At 37.7% G+C, this 19,713-nt stretch overlaps 2 protein-coding genes across 5 annotated transcripts; one reads left to right on the plus strand and one right to left on the minus strand.

The window, feature by feature from the left end:
• Positions 1–9,630: 9,630 nt before the first annotated feature.
• On the plus strand, positions 9,631–12,639 carry LOC104090679 (large ribosomal subunit protein mL101 (rPPR4)). Of its 2 annotated transcripts, XM_070175055.1 has the most exons (3): positions 9,631–9,803; positions 9,834–10,083; positions 11,127–12,639. In XM_070175055.1, the coding sequence occupies exons 2-3, from the start codon at positions 9,847–9,849 to the stop codon at positions 12,369–12,371; spliced, it is 1,482 nt and encodes a 493-aa protein (XP_070031156.1). In that variant the 5' UTR covers positions 9,631–9,803; positions 9,834–9,846; the 3' UTR covers positions 12,372–12,639. The 2 variants fall into 2 exon arrangements, with proteins under 2 accessions (XP_070031156.1, XP_070031155.1); XM_070175054.1 differs by having other exon boundaries at positions 9,632–10,083.
• A 110-nt stretch (positions 12,640–12,749) lies between these two features.
• On the minus strand, positions 12,750–16,152 carry LOC104090677 (serine/threonine-protein kinase PCRK1). Of its 3 annotated transcripts, none has more exons than XM_009595840.4 (5): positions 15,843–16,152; positions 14,778–15,177; positions 14,425–14,685; positions 14,235–14,357; positions 12,750–13,453 (listed from the first exon to the last, which is right to left on the minus strand). In XM_009595840.4, the coding sequence occupies exons 2-5, from the start codon at positions 15,156–15,158 to the stop codon at positions 12,926–12,928; spliced, it is 1,293 nt and encodes a 430-aa protein (XP_009594135.1). In that variant the 5' UTR covers positions 15,159–15,177; positions 15,843–16,152; the 3' UTR covers positions 12,750–12,925. The 3 variants fall into 3 exon arrangements, with proteins under 3 accessions (XP_009594135.1, XP_009594136.1, XP_009594137.1); XM_009595841.3 differs by lacking the exon at positions 15,843–16,152 and adding an exon at positions 15,644–15,827; XM_009595842.4 differs by lacking the exon at positions 15,843–16,152 and adding an exon at positions 15,379–15,551.
• Between the last annotated feature and the right edge of the window lie 3,561 nt (positions 16,153–19,713).

The following is a 19,713-nucleotide window of genomic DNA, read 5'->3' on the forward strand; positions in this document are numbered from 1 at the left end:
TCAATGATATCGGCCATGGTGTCCCGACCACGCACTGTAACAACACAATCCCTATAAACCTGTGCGGCCACAATAGACTCACCAACCAGAGTAGATACAGAGAACGGCTCATGAAAGTTGTTCCGGTTCTATCCCATATTCCATAGTAACATAGGGAGTGACATAGGACAAAGTGGAACCGGGATCAATAAGAGCATATACATCATGAGATTGGACAGTCAGTATACATGTGATAACATCTATAGAAGCCTCTGCACTCTGGCGACCACTCATAGCATAGAAACGGCTAGGTCCTCCCAAACTCTGTGCACCACCCCTAGCTACACCATGCCCTGCGGGTGTTGGAGTGCCTTGAGCTGGAGGAGGTGTTGCGGATGTAGTAGCTGTATAACTGGCTGGCTATGCCGTACCCCTGCCCGCACCCTGGCGGGACAGACGACAATCTCTTTGAATGTGACCCCTCAATCCGCACCCATAGCATATGGGTATGTCCATGTAGTACACTCCTAAGTTCATCTTCCTGCACCTAAGGCATGGGAGCCTCCTCTGCTGCTGGAATCCCCCACCAGGCCGACCCTGCTGGTAGGATTCCCAGTTGCCCTGATCGGGACTAAAATGACTCCACTGCTACTGACTGGGCCCTGATGGCGTGCACTAACTGAAGACTGAACAAAAGACTGGGATGGCCCTGATAACCCTCCCCTGAATGCTGACCTAACACCACCACCACCAAATGAACCACCAAAGTTGCCCGCGGACCGGGCCTTGCTGCTACCCTCTAGCTCCATTCTATTATTCAATTTACGGTTCTATGTAGCTTGATAAAATGCCACCATCTTCCCATAGTTCATATCAGAATTCAAGGCAGCCGTAGCGGCCTCATTAATAACCAATGGGCCAAGGCCCTACACAAACCGGTGCACTCTAACCTCCATAGTGGGCAACATATAGATGGCATACTTGGACAGGTGCGCAAACCTCATATAATACTCCCACCCACTCATGGTACCTTGTTTCAAACTTTCAAACTCGATGGCACGGGCTACCTTAGTCTCGACAGGCAAGAAATGGTCAATAAAGGCGTCAGCAAACTCACTCCACCTCGCCGGAGGGCTCCCCTCCTCAAGAGACTCCTCCCACATCTCAAACCAAGAATAAGCCACCTCTTTCATGCGGTAAAAGGGCAACTCCACTCCCTCCGTCTTAGTAGCATGCATAACTCGAAGAGTCTTGTGCATCTCATCAATAAAGTCATGAGGGTCCTCCTCGGGATTAGTACCCGTGAACATTGGAGGATATAACTAAAGAAACTTGTTCACAGTGGAACTAGTAGATTCCCTGGCTGACTCGAAGAAGTACGTGCACCATTAGATCTCTGGGCCTGGGAAGCCACTATCTGAGCCAACATCTGTATGGATCCCCTAAAATCCCTATCAAAAACACCCGGACCGAAAGCTGGGGCTGGAGGTGGAACAAGTGCACCCTCAGTAGGTGTAGGAACTGATGCAGTCTGATAAGGAGTAGTAGAATCAGCCAGTGTAGTAGCTGGGGGAATATCCTCACCCCTCGGGTACTCACCCACATCGTCAGGTATAGAATCAACTGCCACTCCTGGGGTGGAAATGGCTCTTTGGCCAGTTCTTGCCTTCTTCCTAGTCACCATATACAAAAATTTAGAGCAATGCACGAGTTAGAGGAGGGACAGTCAAACAATTAGCTCTATCGCACGATCTAGAACATCAAAGAAGGGTATTATTCCTAAATGCCCAAGTAGCTTCCTAATTATAGATGTGGTCGACAACACACCGATAAGAAGGACTCTACTAGACACGGCTCCGAGACATCCTAGGACACTTTAAAACCTTAGGCGCTAATACCAAGCTTGTCACGCCCCGACCTTGGGGAGAGAGACCGACGCTCAACAAGGATACCTCGGTCGAGCAAGCCTACACAATGCCATCTAACCAACTCGCCCATGAATAAAGAGGAGAATACATTTTATTAATTAGACAGTAAGAGGTCATGTGAACAACGCCAGTTCATTTCCACAAGTTACATCATTAACAAGTCTCCAAAATAGTACACTATATAATCATAGTTAAAGTGGAACATGTGATACAATTACAACATTTTTAGTTTAACCTTCCCAAAATAAGGTACAACCCATACTACGTCTACGGAGCCTCTAACAGAAACAAAAGAGTGCTATGACAGTGCCGGCAACAAGTCCCCGGCTATACCTCAAAATATTATGTATAAAGGATAAGAGATACAGGACCCCGAAATGAAGTAGGACTCACCAAATCTATTGGAAAGAGGGTGTGTTGCTATCAATGATCAATGCCACCTGCTGCAGAACCAACTGTATCCATTAAAGATGCAGCACCCCCGGCAAAAGGGACGTTAGTTCATATGAAATAGTACTAGTATGTATGACTAAACACCCTCTCATTAGAACAGGTAGCAATACAAGAAAGAACAGTCACAGAATCAATGGAAGCCTCAAACAATACTAAACATCAAGTTAGGAGCAAGATAAGTTTTCAATTAGATTTTCATTATTTTAGGTTGGGATATCTTATCACCGATATAGATATACCACCGTGTATTTTGCACGGAGTCCGATCACGACCCGATCGACTAGGCCGTCTCACCCAAAGACATCAACCATAATCATAGTTACTATCACAAACTTCAATCATTATCTCAATCATAATCTCAAGCACAATCACCACCATGTGTGCAGCATGACGTCCGATCACGGCCCGACCGGCTAGGCCGTCTCACCACAATACCGTGTGGATCGACATCACCCTTTTCTAGATATCATCGCATCCCAATAAAGAGGAATATTCTCATCACATCAATCTCATCGGAAATAAGAAAAATAATTACAATTCACTCCTACACCGGTATGTGTAGTTTCGGGGTTAGGCTATTTCAACATACCCTTCCTCGGTGACTAACGATACTCCCAAAGTGTTTATTATTAAAAGGATTTACAACTCATTTCAACATCTTTTACATGCCTCTTTGTTTTATTGGTACTAATGGCCCAAATGTAATATCATTCTTGGCATGTTGGTCGTATTTCATATTTCATGCTCACCTATTTCACTTTCAAACATCACCACGGATCATCAACAACAAACCTTTTCTATTCAAGACTTTAAGTACACATGTGAGCAAGTAAGAGTCTTAAGTACGTTGAGATTTCTTACATAATTTGGCATAATAGCTTTCATTAGAATCACGACTTGAAGTTATAACATTTAGATATGCAACCCATACCTTGAACACATTCTCAAATAGTAACACAACATAACAAGAACATTTGGAATACGTATTGAACACATATATCTTTTGACACAAGGCTTATTCGGAATAATTAATTTATATAGAGTAACTCGGGACTTACAAGGACATTATGGGGTTCAATTCTAAAAGAGGAGTTTAGCCAACATACCTTGTTTGAGCTTTTTTGTATTTTACTACAACGTTCCGAAACTCCTAGCGACTTCAATCTAATTAAAGACATGACAAAATTTAACTATAATTTGGAATATTCTCGGGGGTTCAGCTCATTTGAGCATTTAATCAAGCACCAGATGTGCATTAAAGTCTCAAGGTCCTCATATGGTGGATTCCTTTACCCCCACAATCAACCCCTACTTCAATAAGCCACCCACAATTACTCCACAACCTCCCTACCACCTATATTAGTACATCCATGCATAAACAACAACCCTCATTCTCAATACCTTCCTCCCCATTACCTATTCCCAAACAAAATTTTGAAATTGAAGGTTAGGGCAAGAATCTTACCTCTTAGTTGAAGACCTTGTGAGCTTTCTTGTTTAAATTTTAAGGCTTGAGCAAGATTTTGGATGAACAATTAGCTTAGGGATTTCTCCTCTCACTCTAGGGCACTTTCTCTATCTAAAAATATCAGATATTCCCTTAAAAAATGGTCCCTTACGTCTATTTATCGAGATAGGGTCGGGTTATAAAAATAGAAGAATGGACCCTCCGAAATCCGGATCGGGCTATAGACCAGGCTAGGTGAGCTCTGCAGCGAGCTACAGACCAGGCTTCGCGAGGGATATAGCACGGTCTAGCGCACTACAGACCAGGCTTCGCGAGGGATATAGCACGGTCTAGCGCGCTAGGAGCTGGGCGACGCGAGATCGAAATGATTCAACTCCCCAACGCAATGTGCAACTCAAAAAGTCCGAAAATACAATACATTAGCCTACCTAGGCATCACAGAACCTTAAATTACTTGCCGGAAATTTATGGGGCCTTACAGAATTAATCCCTCCTAGACTCTCAGTAATCACCACTCATGTCGCACGATCTAGAACATCAAAGAAGGGTATTATTCCTAAATGCCCAAGTAGCTTCCTAATTATAGATGTGGTCGACAACACACCGATAAGAAGGACTCTACTAGACACGGCTCCGAGACATCCTAGGACACTTTAAAACCTTAGGCTCCGATACCAAGCTTGTCACGCCCCGACCTTGGGGAGAGCGACCGACGCTCAACAAGGATACCTCGGTCGAGAAAGCCTACACAATGCCATCTACCCAACTCTCCCATGAATAAAGAGAAGAATACATTTTATTAATTAGACAGTAAGAGGTCATGTGAATAACGCCAGTTCATTTCCACAAGTTACATCATTAACAAGTCTCCAAAATAGTACACTATACAATCATAGTTAAAGTGGAACATGTGATACGATTATAATATTTTTAGTTTAACCTTCCCATAATAAGGTACAACCCACACTACGTCTACGGAGCCTCTAACAAAAACAAAAAAGTGCTATGACAGTGCCGGCAACAAGGCCCCGGCTATACCTCAAAATGTTATGTATAAAGGACAAGAGATACAGGACCCCGAAATGAAGTGGGACTCACCAAATCTGTTGGAAAGAGGGTGTGTTGCTATCAATGATCAATACCACCTGCTGCAGAACCACCTGTATCCATTAAAGATGCAGCGTCCCCAGCAAAAGGAACGTTAGTACATATGAAATAGTACTAGACTAAACACCCTCTCATTAGAACAGGTAGCAATACAAGAGAGAACAGTCACAGAATCAATGGAAGCCTCAAATAATACTAAACATCAAGTTAGGAGCAAGATAAGTTTTCAATTAGATTTTCATTATTTTAGGTTGGGAGATCTTATCACCGATATAGATATACCACCGTGTATTTTGCACGGAGTCCGATCACGACCCAATCGGCTAGGCCGTCTCACTCGAAGACATCAACCACAATCACAGTTACTATCACAAACTTCAATCATTATCCCAATCACAATCTCAAGCACAATCACCACCATGTGTGTAGCATGACGTCCGATCACGGCCCGACCGGCTAGGCCATCTTACCACAATACCGTGTGGATCGACATCACCCTTTTCTAGCTATCATCGCATCCCAATAAAGAGGAGTATTCTCATCACATCAATCTCATCCCAAATAAGGGAAATAATTACAATTCACTCCTACACCGATATGTGTAGTTTCGGGATTAGGCTATTTCAACATACCCTTCCTCGGTGACTAACGATACTCCCGAAGTGTTTATTATTAAAAGGATTTATAACTCATTTCAACATCTTTTACATGCCTCTTTGTTTTATTGGTACTAATGGCCCAAATGTAATATCATTCTTGGCATGTTGGTCGTATTTCATATTTCATGCTCACCTCTTTCACTTCCAAACATCACCACGGATCATCAACAACAAACCTTTTCTATTCAAGACTTTAAGTACACATGTGAGCAAGTAAGAGTCTTAAGCACATTGAGATTTCTTACACGATTTGGCATAATAGCTTTCAGTAGAATCACGACTTGAAGTTATAACATTTAGATATGCAACCCATACCTTGAACACATTCTCAAATAGTAACACAACATAACAAGAACATTTGGAATACGTATTGAACACATATATCTTTTGACACAAGGCTTATTCGGAATAATTAATTTATAATGAGTAACTCGGGACTTACAAGGACATTGTGGGGTTCAATTCTAAAAGAGAAGTTTAGCCAACATACCTTGCTTGAGCTTTTTTGTATTTTACTACAACATTCCGAAACTCCTAGTGACTTCAATCTAATTAAAGACATGACAAAATTTAACTATAATTTCGAATATTCTCGGGGGTTCAGCTCATTTGAGCATTTAATCAAGCACTAGATGTGCATTAAAGTCTCAAGGTCCTCATATGGTGGATTCCTTTACCCCCATAATCAACCCCTACTTCAATAAGCCACCCACAGTTACTCCACAACCTCCCTACCACCTATGTTAGTACATCCATGCATAAACAACAACCCTCATTCTCAAAACCTTCCTCCCCATTACCTATTCCCAAACAAAATTTTGAAATTGAAGATTAGGGTTAGAATCTTGCCTCTTGGTTGAAAACCTTGTGTGCTTTCTTGTTAAATTTTAAGGCTTGAGCAAGATTTTAGATGAACAATTAGCTTAGGGATTTCTCCTCTCACTCTAGGCACTTTCTCTATCTAAAAATATCATATATTCCCTTAAAAAATGGTCCCTTATGGCTATTTATCGAGATAGGGTCGGGTTATAAAAATAGAAGAATGGACCCTCCGAAATCCGGATCGGGCTATAGACCAGGCTAGGTGAGCTCTGCAGCGAGCTACAGACCAGGCTTCGCGAGAGACATAGCACGGTCTAGCGCGCTACAGACCAGGCTTCGCAAGGGATATAGCACGGTCTAGTGCGCTATAGACCAGGCTTCGCGAGGGATATAGCACGGTCTAGCGCGCTAGGAGCTGGGCGACGCGAGATCGAAATGATTTAACTCCCCAACGTAATGTGCAACTCAAAAAGTCCGAAAATGCAATACATTAGCCTACCTAGGCATCACAAAACCTTAAATTACTTGCCGGAAATTTACGGGGCCTTACAAAATTATTCCCTCCTAGACTAGCAGTAATCACCACTCATGTATCTCTCCTCATAGGATTTTTCGTATACTTAATAGAACTAAGTAGGCCTAACTCTGACTATGACCCAGAGGAAGATCGGGCATTATGTCCCCTCCTCCATGTATTCACTTTTTGGCTTTTAGTAATATATAGGTATGGGGTCATGTCTTAACCCCTACACCACAACGGTGACATTTGTTTTTAAAAAAAAAAGGCTTGTCACCTTGAAATCGCCGAAAAAGATATGAGAATAGTTAGCAGTTGAAATACTAAAATGATAGACCGGTGAAAATACTGCTTAAAAAGCTGGTCTCTTATGTAAATTTTCCAAAACTAAAATTCAGCATAAACAAATAAGCCAAGTCCTTGAACCATATCCTTCCAACTAAATGAGCCTTACATGAAACAGATATCAATTAAGAATCGAGAGAATGAGTAAAAACAATTATGGCGTGTCCTATTTGAACATTGTTATTTAATCTATGGCTAGTTTTTTAAAAAGTTATTTAACTTGCACCAATTTTGGCAAACATCATACAAACATATGCTGCTTTTTTCTTTGAACTTTTATGTTGGAGCAAGAACTAATATGCAAGTCGATCTGTTACAACCATCACGGTTGTTCTTATTTTATTTTCTTCTTCTAACCTTAATCATTTTACTTCAACGGAGTTATTTTGTTCCACATGCTAAAAAGAAAAGAACTTAAATAAAAATACTTAATAGTATGACGATATATTTATGTAGAACTTCAATCCCGAGTACACGTAATGGAAATACAGACAGTCAAGTGATATTCAATCCACCAAATAATTTGATTGTATAAGACCTAGGTGATTAACCCAGCATGTGGAATCTCAACTCTCGTAGTAGAATAATTAATTATATTTTGGTAATAAATTCAATTAATTATTGGGGTCTATTTTTTATGGAATTTAAAACTTATGTTTCAAATTTTATGCTATTTGGAATAGATTTGGGTGTTAAATTGTATATTGAGTTATTGAAATTTGAAGAATAAATTACTGTTTTTGGGCAAAATTTGTTCACCGGAACTTCAACCATATGTGCCTAAAGTTCAATCATGTATATGGCCTCTCAACTTCTGATACAAAATTTAGAGTTTTTTACGCACTTGATCCCTTTTTAACTATTATTTAAAAAAAATAGTATCATTTATTGTTTATTTCATAAAGAGCATTTTTTATTATTATTAGTATATTACAAAAATTAAGCCCAACATTCATCTTCTTCACTCCATTTTTTAAAATCTGATGCATATGTGAATGCCACTAAATTCAAGATGTATTGATTTATACGTCTTTTATACTTTGTATATCAAGTATCACTTTAGTTCAAAATGTATTTTTATGTATATAATTTTTATATATTTATTTATGAAGTGCCATCTTATTTTAAGATGTATTTTTAATGTATATTTTAAATGTATTTTATATGTTAAGTGCTATTTTAATTCAGGATGTATTTTTTATATATATATTTTTTGTATATTTATATGTCGCCTTAATTAAATTTTAGCTATATTTTTTATGTATATTTCACATGTCTAAGTGTCATCTTAATTGAAGATATATTTTTTATGTATATTTTTTGTATATTTTATATGTGTTAATTCAATATATATTTTTTTAATATATATTTTGTATATATTACAATAACAACAACAACAACAAACCCAGTTTGAGCCCAACATGTGGGGTCTGGGGAGGGTAGTCTGTACGCAGATCTTACCCCTACCTAATGTAGATAGAGATACTGTTTCCAATAGACCCTCGGCTCAGGAAGGGCAAGAAGAAGAAGAAGAGGAAAGCAAGGAAGGAAGAAAGATAGAAGAAAAAAGAAAAGGGAGAGATAAAGGATAAGTAGTACCAAATAATAGCAGCAGGGAATACAATACCTGAGGCGAACAAAATCACATAACGTAATAAAAATCTAAGAATATGAAGGGACATGCATGCCACTAAGACTATCGGTGAACAACTATAAACTACCTACTAACCTTCTACCTTAATCCTCGACCTCCACACCCTCCTATCAAGGGTCATGTCCTCAGTGAGCTGAAGCAGCACCATGTCCTGCCTAATCACCTCTCCCCAGTACTTCTTAGGCCTTAACGTATATTATTATCGAAGTAAGATCTTTATGTTAAGAAAGGAAGAAAGAAGGAAGAGAAAAAATTAAGACAGATAATTAAAAAGAAAACGAATGGAACAAATTTAGAAAAAATATTGGCTTCGGCAGAAAATAAAATTAAGAAGATGAAGAAAAAGAAGGAAAGCTAATAGATAAAGAGAAAAAAATGCATGATTTTTGTGCAAAGAATTATTGACTTTCCATTCAAATTGCTTATGTTTAGAAATTAATAATTAATATTCCTATTTTAATGGAACTGTGTGCTACAAATATAAATATTTTCCTGCCATAACTGTAATATTGGATTTTATGCTACGAATTTGTTATATTTCTTTTAAATTATGACAGTTACGTAAAGTTACCTAAAATTTATTATTTCATATGCATACTTTTACAAGTTCAGTCTCGTATGATTCAAATTTGTTCCTAATTGACTAGATTTACAAAATTATTTGAACATAGGCTATTTATATAGGGTCCAAAATCGGCTATCTGTGCACTTGGTGATTTGGCCCAGAGAATAATGGAGCAGGCCCAGCTCTATCTAACGATTGCATTTCAGAGGCCCATTACCATTTTCAAAATCTCCGTTCTCCGTCCTCAGCTCGCCTAGGGCTTTTCCAGTTGATTGAAACCTGAAAATAAAACCCCAAACACAGTGTGTAAGAGTAAAAGCAAAAACAAGTAATAAGAAAACCATCAGAAATGGCGTCGTTTATTCAGAAGTTCTCGTTGAAAACGAAGAACATTGGGAAAAGGGCTACGAAGAAGTACTTGGAAGATGCACTTTACAAGAATCTGTTCAAGGAAGGAGGCGAAGAGAACCACGTTAGGAAAAATCTGAATCAATTCTTGAAATCCCACAAAAGTGCTTACAAATGGGAAGTTGGAAAATCCCTCAAGGTCTTACGCCAACGCAAGCTTTACGCCCCAGCACTCAAGGTCTCTCATTTTCCTAGTTTCTGTACCTTAGACCCTAAACCCTCTTTGTATTTTAATAAATTTTCATTATTTTACTTGAAAATATCTTAAATTTTTGAATTGTTAGCCTTAAACCTTGGTCTTGACGTAACCGGTAAAGTTGACTCCACGTGACCACTAAGGCTGGGTACAATATACCCTTGAGGTCCGGGCTTCCCGCTCATAGCGGGAGCTTAGTGGACCGGGCTGCTTTTTTTCTTTTAGCCTTAAACCTTCCTTAAATTTCGATGATACGACCTAAATATAGTTCTTACTTCCTTTCACTTTGGAATTATTTTTGCATTTCTGTTGATTTCCATGATTTGGCGTTAGAATAAGTGTGGTTTTTTTTCTTTTTGGGGATTGTGTGCCTCCAATCTTGAACCTCGTTGCATGTTTTTATCTGAAAATAAATCTTGAGTTTTTGAATTGCTTCTTAATGAAAGAGGTCATCACATGACCTAACCATTAGCGTTTCCATATAGATTGTAGTATGTGGCCTCAAAACATATGGTTGTTAATTTGAAAGACACACTACCTTCAACTTCAAGGTCTTCCATTTTTGAAATTGTGAACTTTAAACCCTAATTTGTTTGTGTAAATCTGTATCTTGTCATGGTTTTCACTTCAAGCTATCTCTATTTGATTTTAGCTTTAAAATTGATGCATATTCTAGCTATAGTTCCCACTGCTGTGGTTTTCGACTAGTTTATTTTCTTTTTTACTTAATTCCTATGTTATCTTTTGGTGGCAGCTTGTATCAAATAGTGAAAATAACTGCTTAAGGGATTATACCTTGATGCAATACACATATTGTAAACTCCTATTTAAGAAACCCAAAAAGGGGGCTCATTTATCTCTTACTGTAGATCGTATTACGGCAGCACAGAATTTGAAGTGGAACAGTTATGTATAACATCCTTAGCACTATCAGATGTGACTTGTAAGCAAGTAGTAGCATTTTATGGTTCTATGGTTTTTTATAGCAAAATGAAATGTTAATGTTTGCTAGTTGCTATATGCAGTTATCAGAAACAATGGAAAAAAGGGGCATGAACAAGACTATTAGTGATCAAGCTATACATCTGGATCTTGTTGCCAAGAGTAAAGGGATTGAAGCAGCAGAGACTTATTTTTCGGATCTCCCAGAGGCATCGAAAAATCTTCTCACCTATTCTGCTCTTCTGAATTGCTACTGCAAGGAATTAATGACTGAAAAAGCTGAGGCGCTGATGGAGAAAATGAAAGAACTTAACTTAGGTTTAAGCTCCATGCCTTATAACAGCTTGATGACTCTCTACTCAAAAACTGGGCACCCAGAAAAAATTCCAGCCATTATTCAGGAAATGAAGGCCTATGATGTAATGCCAGATTCTTACACCTACAATGTTTGGATGAGGGCTCTTTCTTCTATGAATGATATTTCTGGGGTCGAGAGGGTTATTGATGAAATGAAGAGAGATGGTCGTGTAGCTGATGATTGGACTACATATAGCAATTTAGCATCGATTTATGCAGATGCTGGCTTAACCGATAAAGCAGTGAAGGCACTCAAGGAACTGGAGAAGAAAAATGCATGTCGCAATGTTACTGCTTACCAGTTTCTGATCACATTGCATGGCCGTGTTGGAAATTTGTTGGAAGTATATCGTGTATGGCGTTCTTTGAGGCTTGCTTTTCCCAGAACGGCAAACATAAGCTATCTTAACATGATCCAAGTTTTGGTTAACTTGAATGACTTACCGGGTGCTGAGAAATGCTTCAAGGAATGGGAATCTGGATGCCCAACTTATGACATACGCGTAGCAAATGTTCTTATAGGAGCTTACACTAAACAAGGTTCTTTGGAGAAAGCTGAAGAGCTCAAGGAACGGGCCCGAAGGAGCGGAGCTAAGCCTAATGCTAAGACATGGGAGATTTTCGGGGATTATTATCTGCAAAATGGGGATATCAAATCAGCAGTTGATTGTGTTGACAAGGCAATTTCAACTGGTAGAGGTGATGGTGGCAAGTGGGTTCCATCATCTGCTATCGTTAGAAAATTCATGAGTCATTTTGAACAAAATAAAGATGTCGATGGTGCAGAACATTTTATGGAAATTTTGAAGAAGGCTAAGGATGAGTTGGGGGTTGACATATTTGAATCTTTTATAAGAACTTATGTAGCTTCTGGAAAAACCAGTCCTATCATGCGTCGGTGGATTAAAATGGAGAATATAGAGCTGAGCGAAGAAGGTAAAAGATTGTTGGACTCCATCTCTGTGGAGTGAGATCATTTGTTAGGTAATTGACATGCCTTGAGCTTTCACAAACTGAAATAGAGATCTGAGTTTTCAGCATATTGTTGCGAGATTTGGAGCTACCCTTTTTATTCCAAATAGGATCTATTTGGACAGTGTATGCTTGAATTTGTAGTCCTCGCTGCCATAAAACGAAATAAGCGTAAATTGAAACACAGCCTTACGCAGATATTTTCCTTGGGTAAATTGTAGACTTTTCAGCTATTTATAGATCCACATGCTAGTTTATTATGGATTACATGATTGTTTTGTTTTTGGATCTAGTGTTGATAATGAATATTGCCCGAGATTAATGTTTACACGGATTATATCCGGCAAAATTTTTATACAAGTGTACTGAAAAGAATATTGATCACAAACATTTTCATCTTGTGTTACTTAATCATTTATACTTGGTCTTTCCAGTTTTGGTATTTAGTCTGTTCAACAAAACTTTCCTTCTAGTTGGCAGCTCTAGCAAAACATGAAATATCTTTACAATTTGAGTCGTCAGCACAAGATTCACTTCAGTTTATTCCTGCCACTCAATTGGTACTGACAAGCTTAGGCCTCCACAATTTCCATACCAGCAACTTGTTTTCTTTAGGAATATGTTCTACCAACCTTCTGCTTGCACTTAGACACCTTACTCTGAATTTCTCATCCTCGACTCTCGTGGTTGTACTTTCTTCTATTGGGATTTCTGGACTTTTTGCTTCAGTTGCCTCCACGAGCCTATTCACCATCTCCAAAACCTCACTCATTTTAGGACGATTTCTGGGGTGTTTAGTTAAACACCTATTCGCTATGGCAGCTAACTTCTGTGCAGATTTAAGGGAATAGTTCCCATCTAGTCGAGGATCCAAAATTTGTTCAAACTTCTTCAGGTCTGAAAGATGTGGTCTCACCCATTCCAGAAGTTTCTGCTCATTTTTAGGTTTATTTCTGTCCAATGGACGCCTTCCGGTAATGAGTTCATATAGAAACACCCCATAGCTCCATACATCGCTCTTGGATGTTAGGCGCCCAGTCTGTATATATTCTGGAGCAGCATATCCAACAGTTCCCACCACCTGATGAAATCAAGCACATTCATCACTAATGTATTGGTCTAAGTGTGTTTATTCTTAGAAAATAGAGAATTTCACATAATTATGGCATTTTAAAAGAAAAATATAACATCTATAATATGTTTGGAGAGTGGATTGTGAGTTTGAGTCACCCCAAGAGCACCCTCCACTTCCAACCAAGATGTTGTGAGTTCGAGTCACTCCAAGAGCAAGGTGGGGAGTTCTTGGAAGGAGCGAGTCGAGGGTCTATCGGAAACAGCCTCTCTACCCCAGGGTAGCGGTAAGGTCACACTACCCTCCCCATACCTCACTAGTGGGATTATACTGAGTTGTTGTTGTTGTTGTAACATGTTTGGAGATAATCCATGATCCTACAAACTATCCTAAATAGACTATTACAATCCAAATCGTGACATTTGAATATGAGATTACTTTCAATATACTTGGTTAACTAAAACTTTATTATTTAATAATAGGTGTAGTAGTTTCACCCCGCGGCTTTGGTCTAGTGGTTAGAGCAGCATTCCGAACTGTGCACCACCAGCCCTCAGTGACTTGTCGATTTTTGAAAAAAGAAAAATATTAATAATAGTAGTAGTAGTAGTATTTTCATCCTAGCAATAGTTACTTTCTAAATTTTGAAGTGAAATATCACACCAAATGTTGGTGAAATAGACCATCAATTCAAGTGGTGCGGAAGGTGTAGTACAGTAGTAGACTTCCAAACACCTGAATTACTTTATGTAGAAATATATATAAAATTCAATGGAGGTATTGAGCATACCGCAGTTGAGACATGGCTTAATCCATGAGAAGGGCCTAATCTTGCCAAACCAAAATCTGAAAGCTTTGCATTCCATTTCTCATCCAATAGAATGTTAGATGATTTGAAATCTCTAAAGATAATCTGCATTAATAAGACATAAGCATAAGTATGAAGAGTTGCTGCAATGCAAATATATAGAATGAACTACCTGAAACTCCATTCCCTCGTGAAGATAGGCCAAGCCTGTAGCAGCATCACGAGCGATACTTAATCTAGTCTCCCATGGCAAAGGTGACATAAAACGACTAATTAGATGATCCTGTACGCTCCTGTTGGTCAAGAATTCATACACCAATAGGCGCTGTATTCCTCTCTCGTCATCCTGCGCACAATACCCTATGAGCTTCACAAGATTCGGATGCTCAACCACACCTAGAACGTTCACTTCTGTCACCCATTCCTTATGCCCCTACAATCAATTTCAGAAAAAAAACATGTCATACCATCTTTTAATTTCACAAACCATCATATATCAATAAAGTTTATACTAAGAGAACTAGCCTGCAATCCTCTCTGGCTTAGCTGTTTAACGGCGATATCAGTTCTCTTATTCGTGTCACGTAAAACACCCCTGTAAACGCCTCCAAACCCGCCTTCTCCGATCATGAGGGATCGGCTAAAGTTCCTGGTGGCAGTCTTCAACTCATCGACTGTGAAGACCCTAAGGTTGCAGGGCCTTTTATGAGACGACAAGCACGAAAATGAGAGCCTAGAACTGGACTCGGTGCTTATGTCGGATGCAGAAGACTGGCCTGAATTAGTGAATCCTTTAAACTCAGGATCAGTTGAAACAGAGGCACAAGACTGGCCTGATGTAGACTTTGTAGTCTTGTTGTTGTGATCATCATTCTTGTCTGAATTTGAGAACTGGAAACACTTCATAGCCCTTTGAAACACCTACCTGCAGTATATCACAATCACATCAAAAACATATATGCAATTCTTTTTTGTTACTGTATATTATTAACTTTTAAAAGAAACAGTTAATTATCATTGTGCTGATTAACTTTAGATATACCTACAAGTCTATTTAGTTAGCCTTTGAAAACAATAACAGCAATAGAGGTTGAATATTTAAAATAAAACAAAAAATAGAACTCACAAATTTCAATGACTAAACACAGCCTAGACAATTTTAGTAGTCGTTAGAGAAACAGATGTGCAGTATTTGTAAGTACTAATTAAATAGTGTATTGAGAGCTCTCGAATTCTTCAATTTTCCATAATCCCAACAAAGGAAGCTTTATTTCTTGAATTATCACATTATCAATATACTAACCATAAATGGATTTTTAAAAATATAAAAGAATTTCAAAAAGCGGAACATAAAGGAGAAACAAAGAACTAGAAGAAAAAGGTAAAGTCACCTTTGATTAAAATCAATAGATGATCAAGAACAAAAACATGCAGAAACAAGAAATTGTACGAAAAAAGGTGTAAAAATTAAGGAGGGGACAGAAAACTCGCATTAAAAAAAAGAAAAAACTATTTCCATGAATAAAATGGTAGATGGTCATGAAAAATTCATTTTTGAAAGAGAGAATTAGAAGAGGAGGTATATGTTACCTTAAGGGAAAATGGAGAATGATTGGGCAACAAAGAAAGTTGAACTAAAATTCAAAAAAGCCCTAACCAAGAACTGGTTTTAAAGAAGAAAAGAAAGGAAAGGAAATCAAGAATACAAAGTAAGGAACGAGCATCCCATGATCTAAGGAAGTCAATGCTTGGCAGCTGGATTTCAGCTTACCAACTTAAAACCCCTTAGGAAAATTAAAAATTAACACTTGTAAAAATAATGAAGGATAAAAATAGAGGGAGGGTTTGATTTTATTGAGAAAAGAGAATGATTCCGGGGAGGGGCTATGAGAATCGGCGGTTTCATTCATTTGACAATCATGTTTTCAATTATTTTATTTAGGTGAAACATAGACTAAAAGGTACAGTTGGAACTTAGATACGTTCCAAGGAGTACACGGTTTGCATCATGTCCACCAAACTTTTGAACTCTCATGTTTATTTGGCAGTTGCTTAATGTGCCAAGTAAAAACAAGGTCCCACTTGGGTATCTTTTCTAGTTCTCTTTTTTCCTTTTCTTATTTTATTTTTCTTCTAGAACTTAAGGCTCACCTCTTTTCAAATATATGCCCTTTATTTACTACGTAGTACTTTAGAAAATTCGTTTTTCCCCTACGACCTTGAGAGGTAAATAGTCACAAAATTTGATGAGCAAGTACAATTAAAACAAAATAAAAGTTCAAACCTAAAATCTAGTAATATTTACCGCTATAACTACACATTAGTTTCCGATAACGGTACCAAATTTGATCACACCCAAATTTAACCCTAAAAAGGATAAGCGGTCTGTTGCTCCCAAACACACAAGCAAGTATACGTGGTCGTACAAGTAATATAGGTCTGTAAATCCAGATACCGTACCCACAATGACTTATGATTTACTATTTACTAAATTAAACTAAGACAATTAATCTATTCAAGCGATATTCTAAAGTATAAATATTTAAATAAAACTAATCTAGAGTAGCAAACTAAGAAATTAAAGAAAATATGTCCGCAAGCTTAGAGACGAATTCAATGGGAGAAAATATTGCAGAGCTATGGGTTAACAAACAATCCCATTGGGTTTTCTACTTAAATTGTCTAATTAATTTATCTGATTTATTGATTGACTTAGTTAATATTACTCGTAGTATTTTTTCGAAGTACTACTCGCCTATTCAAGCTAACCTAACACCTATATTCCTATGGAATTAAGATTAACAAGAATGCATTAATAGTTCTCGTATAATAACCAAGCAAGACAATTAGGTATATCCCTATCCTAACTGCAAATTCGTTCCCGAAACTCAGGTTCAAGATCTCGCTCTACTCAATCTTATATGCAATGTAGAATTCTCTCTCTCGAGTTCAATCCTAGATTCGTAAATAGTATTTAATTGGTGATCAAGCAATCAAATAATTAAGCGCAAGATTGAATAAACAAACCAATATGATAAAATAATAAGAATAATTCAAGCTTTAACTACAACGTTCATGTAACACTCCACAACTCTAGAACTAATATACTATGAGATTAAAGGAAGAGAAGAGAAGAAAAACTAGTTGAAAGCTTCCTCCAAGCGTGGTTTATGTTCTCCCGTCCAAAGTGACGTATTCACCTCCCAAAAATATGTTAGATCCCCTCCAAATTAGATTTAGAACTCCTTTTATACGAGTTGGGACCGTGTAGGACTGAATTTATATTGTCCCAAGCGAAGTAGAAGAGTACGTATCACCTAGCGTCCAGGCCAGCGCGCTGGCCCTGGTGCTAGAGGCAGTAGCATTTCTCAATTTCAATTCATGAATTGTAATTCCTCTTCTCTTTTTTTTCTTGCACTTGGGGGACAAACACCAAAGGGTGTCCCCTTTTTTCCTCCTTATTTAATTATTTCATTTTCCTTTTTTTTTCTTCCGTATTTTATCAATTTTACTCTAAATATTTTAATTTTTACATCGCTTTATTCATACATAATTAAAGTATAATATTAAGCATAAAGTAATATAATTAATGCTCAAAAGAAGATTAAAAGTACTAGAATGTGAGGCAATAATAGTTAAATATATGCATTTTTATTGAACATCATAACCCGACACTTAAACTCTTGCCCGTCCTCGAGTAAACATTAAAATCGCTCTCAATAAATCACGCTTAGAAATGCCACCACTTCGATTGATACTAACAATTAGGCCCTATAGCAACTCAAACCATCAGATATATACTTACCACTTAGTATATTATACGTAAAAGGTTTCTGATACATCTGGAAAAATCGAAATCAAGACTAGAAAATTTTAACAAACAAGATCAAGAGATCATCATGCAAGATATATAAGTCACAAACAAACAACAAACTTCTAACCTCCTAACCTCATATAGGGACTCTAACTCACCAAATTTAAGCTCGCTCACCTAGTCTATCAAGTAAAGCTAATAGCATCACTTATTGTAATGACCCGACCGATCGTTTTGAGAATTAGCATCCCGTTCGGTGGCTTAAGATCTCGAGAAGCTTCGTACTATGTGTTATGACTTGTGTGTGCGGTCGAGTTCGGTTTTCGGATGATTCAGGATCAATTTGGAAAAAATATTCTTGTTTTAGAAGCTTAAGCCGTAAGAATTGATCGGAATTTGAATTTTATGTAGACGACTCCAAAATGGCATTTTGATGATTTCAATAGTTTCGTATGGTAATTTTGGACTTAGACGTGCGCCCGGATTTGGATTTGGAGATCCGTAGAGTAATTTGATGCATTTTGGTGAAAATTGAAAAGTTGAAATTTTGAAAGGTTGCCTTATCTCACCGTATTTGTTTAAACACCCAGACCTTATACCACTGCATGCATATCAATAATAACAACAACACGACAGAAACCTCGTGAAACACAATAACAACCGCACGACAGAAACTTCGTGCAAATACAATAACAACCGCACGACAGAAACCTCGTGCAAACATAATAACAATCCTTTCAATAATAACATGTGTGCCAAAACATAACAACTCAACAAAATGACTTTCATAATATGTGCCCATATGCCACAACATTTCCTGAAAATAGTTTCAGTATCACAACCACGTATAGCCCTCGATTCAATAACACTGAATACAACAATAACAATAACACTAGAATACGACAAGTAAATCAACACAAGAACTTAACAACACAAAGAAACGGAAGAACGAACTCACAAAGAAAGACATAACAAGGAAATAATAGTCTCAACAAGAATAGTTCAACAAGGGAGAGGTAATGTGTAACAATGATTCCACGAAAGTGCAATTCGACAACAAGAGAGATAGCATGAATAAATGACCCCAAATAAGAATACGTCAATAATGAAAGGGATAACAAACTTCCATTAAGGCTAAGCAATTATGGAAGAGATAATAATAATTTTAATTAATGTTAAGCAATTACAGAATAATAATAATAATTTCAATTAAGGTTAAGCAATTATGGAAATGATAGCATGACGATAAAAGAGGCAACAACTTCAGTTAAGGTACATAAGAGTTTAATTAGTAATAAGGGTAGAACATGAAGTAATTAATTCCAATTAAGACACGTAAGGGTGAATTTAGTAAATGGGAGATTTAACAAGACAAACAACTTCATATATAATGAACATAAGAACCTAAGAGTCCTAAACGGTAAAAATTCCATAAATAAGCCCTAGCACGTACTCGTCACCTCGCGTACACGGCCTCCATATGACACAATTAGCACAAATGACTCAAATCCTAAGGGGTAGTTTCCCCTACATAAAGTTAGGCCAGATACTTACTTCAAAAAAGCTAGACCGATACTCTAAAATGACCTTCTAGAGTGAAACAACCTCCGGACATCTCAAATCTTTCCAAAATAACTTCAAATCATA

This window comes from Nicotiana tomentosiformis, chromosome 5 (genome assembly GCF_000390325.3).
Source record: "Nicotiana tomentosiformis chromosome 5, ASM39032v3, whole genome shotgun sequence".
Lineage (NCBI taxonomy): Eukaryota > Viridiplantae > Streptophyta > Magnoliopsida > Solanales > Solanaceae > Nicotiana > Nicotiana tomentosiformis.

Excerpts from the sequence above, each read along its gene's own strand:
- LOC104090679 (XM_070175055.1), top strand. The coding sequence starts at position 9,847 with ATGGCGTCGTTTATTCAGAAGTTCTCGTTGAAAACGAAGAACATTGGG. Across the intron at positions 10,084-11,126 it reads TTTACGCCCCAGCACTCAAG|TTATCAGAAACAATGGAAAA; the intron begins GTCTCTCATTTT and ends TGCTATATGCAG.
- LOC104090677 (XM_009595840.4), bottom strand. The coding sequence starts at position 15,158 with ATGAAGTGTTTCCAGTTCTCAAATTCAGACAAGAATGATGATCACAAC. Across the intron at positions 14,686-14,777 it reads TAAGCCAGAGAGGATTGCAG|GGGCATAAGGAATGGGTGAC; the intron begins GCTAGTTCTCTT and ends AATTGATTGTAG. Across the intron at positions 13,454-14,234 it reads TAAGCCATGTCTCAACTGCG|GTGGTGGGAACTGTTGGATA; the intron begins GTATGCTCAATA and ends TGATTTCATCAG.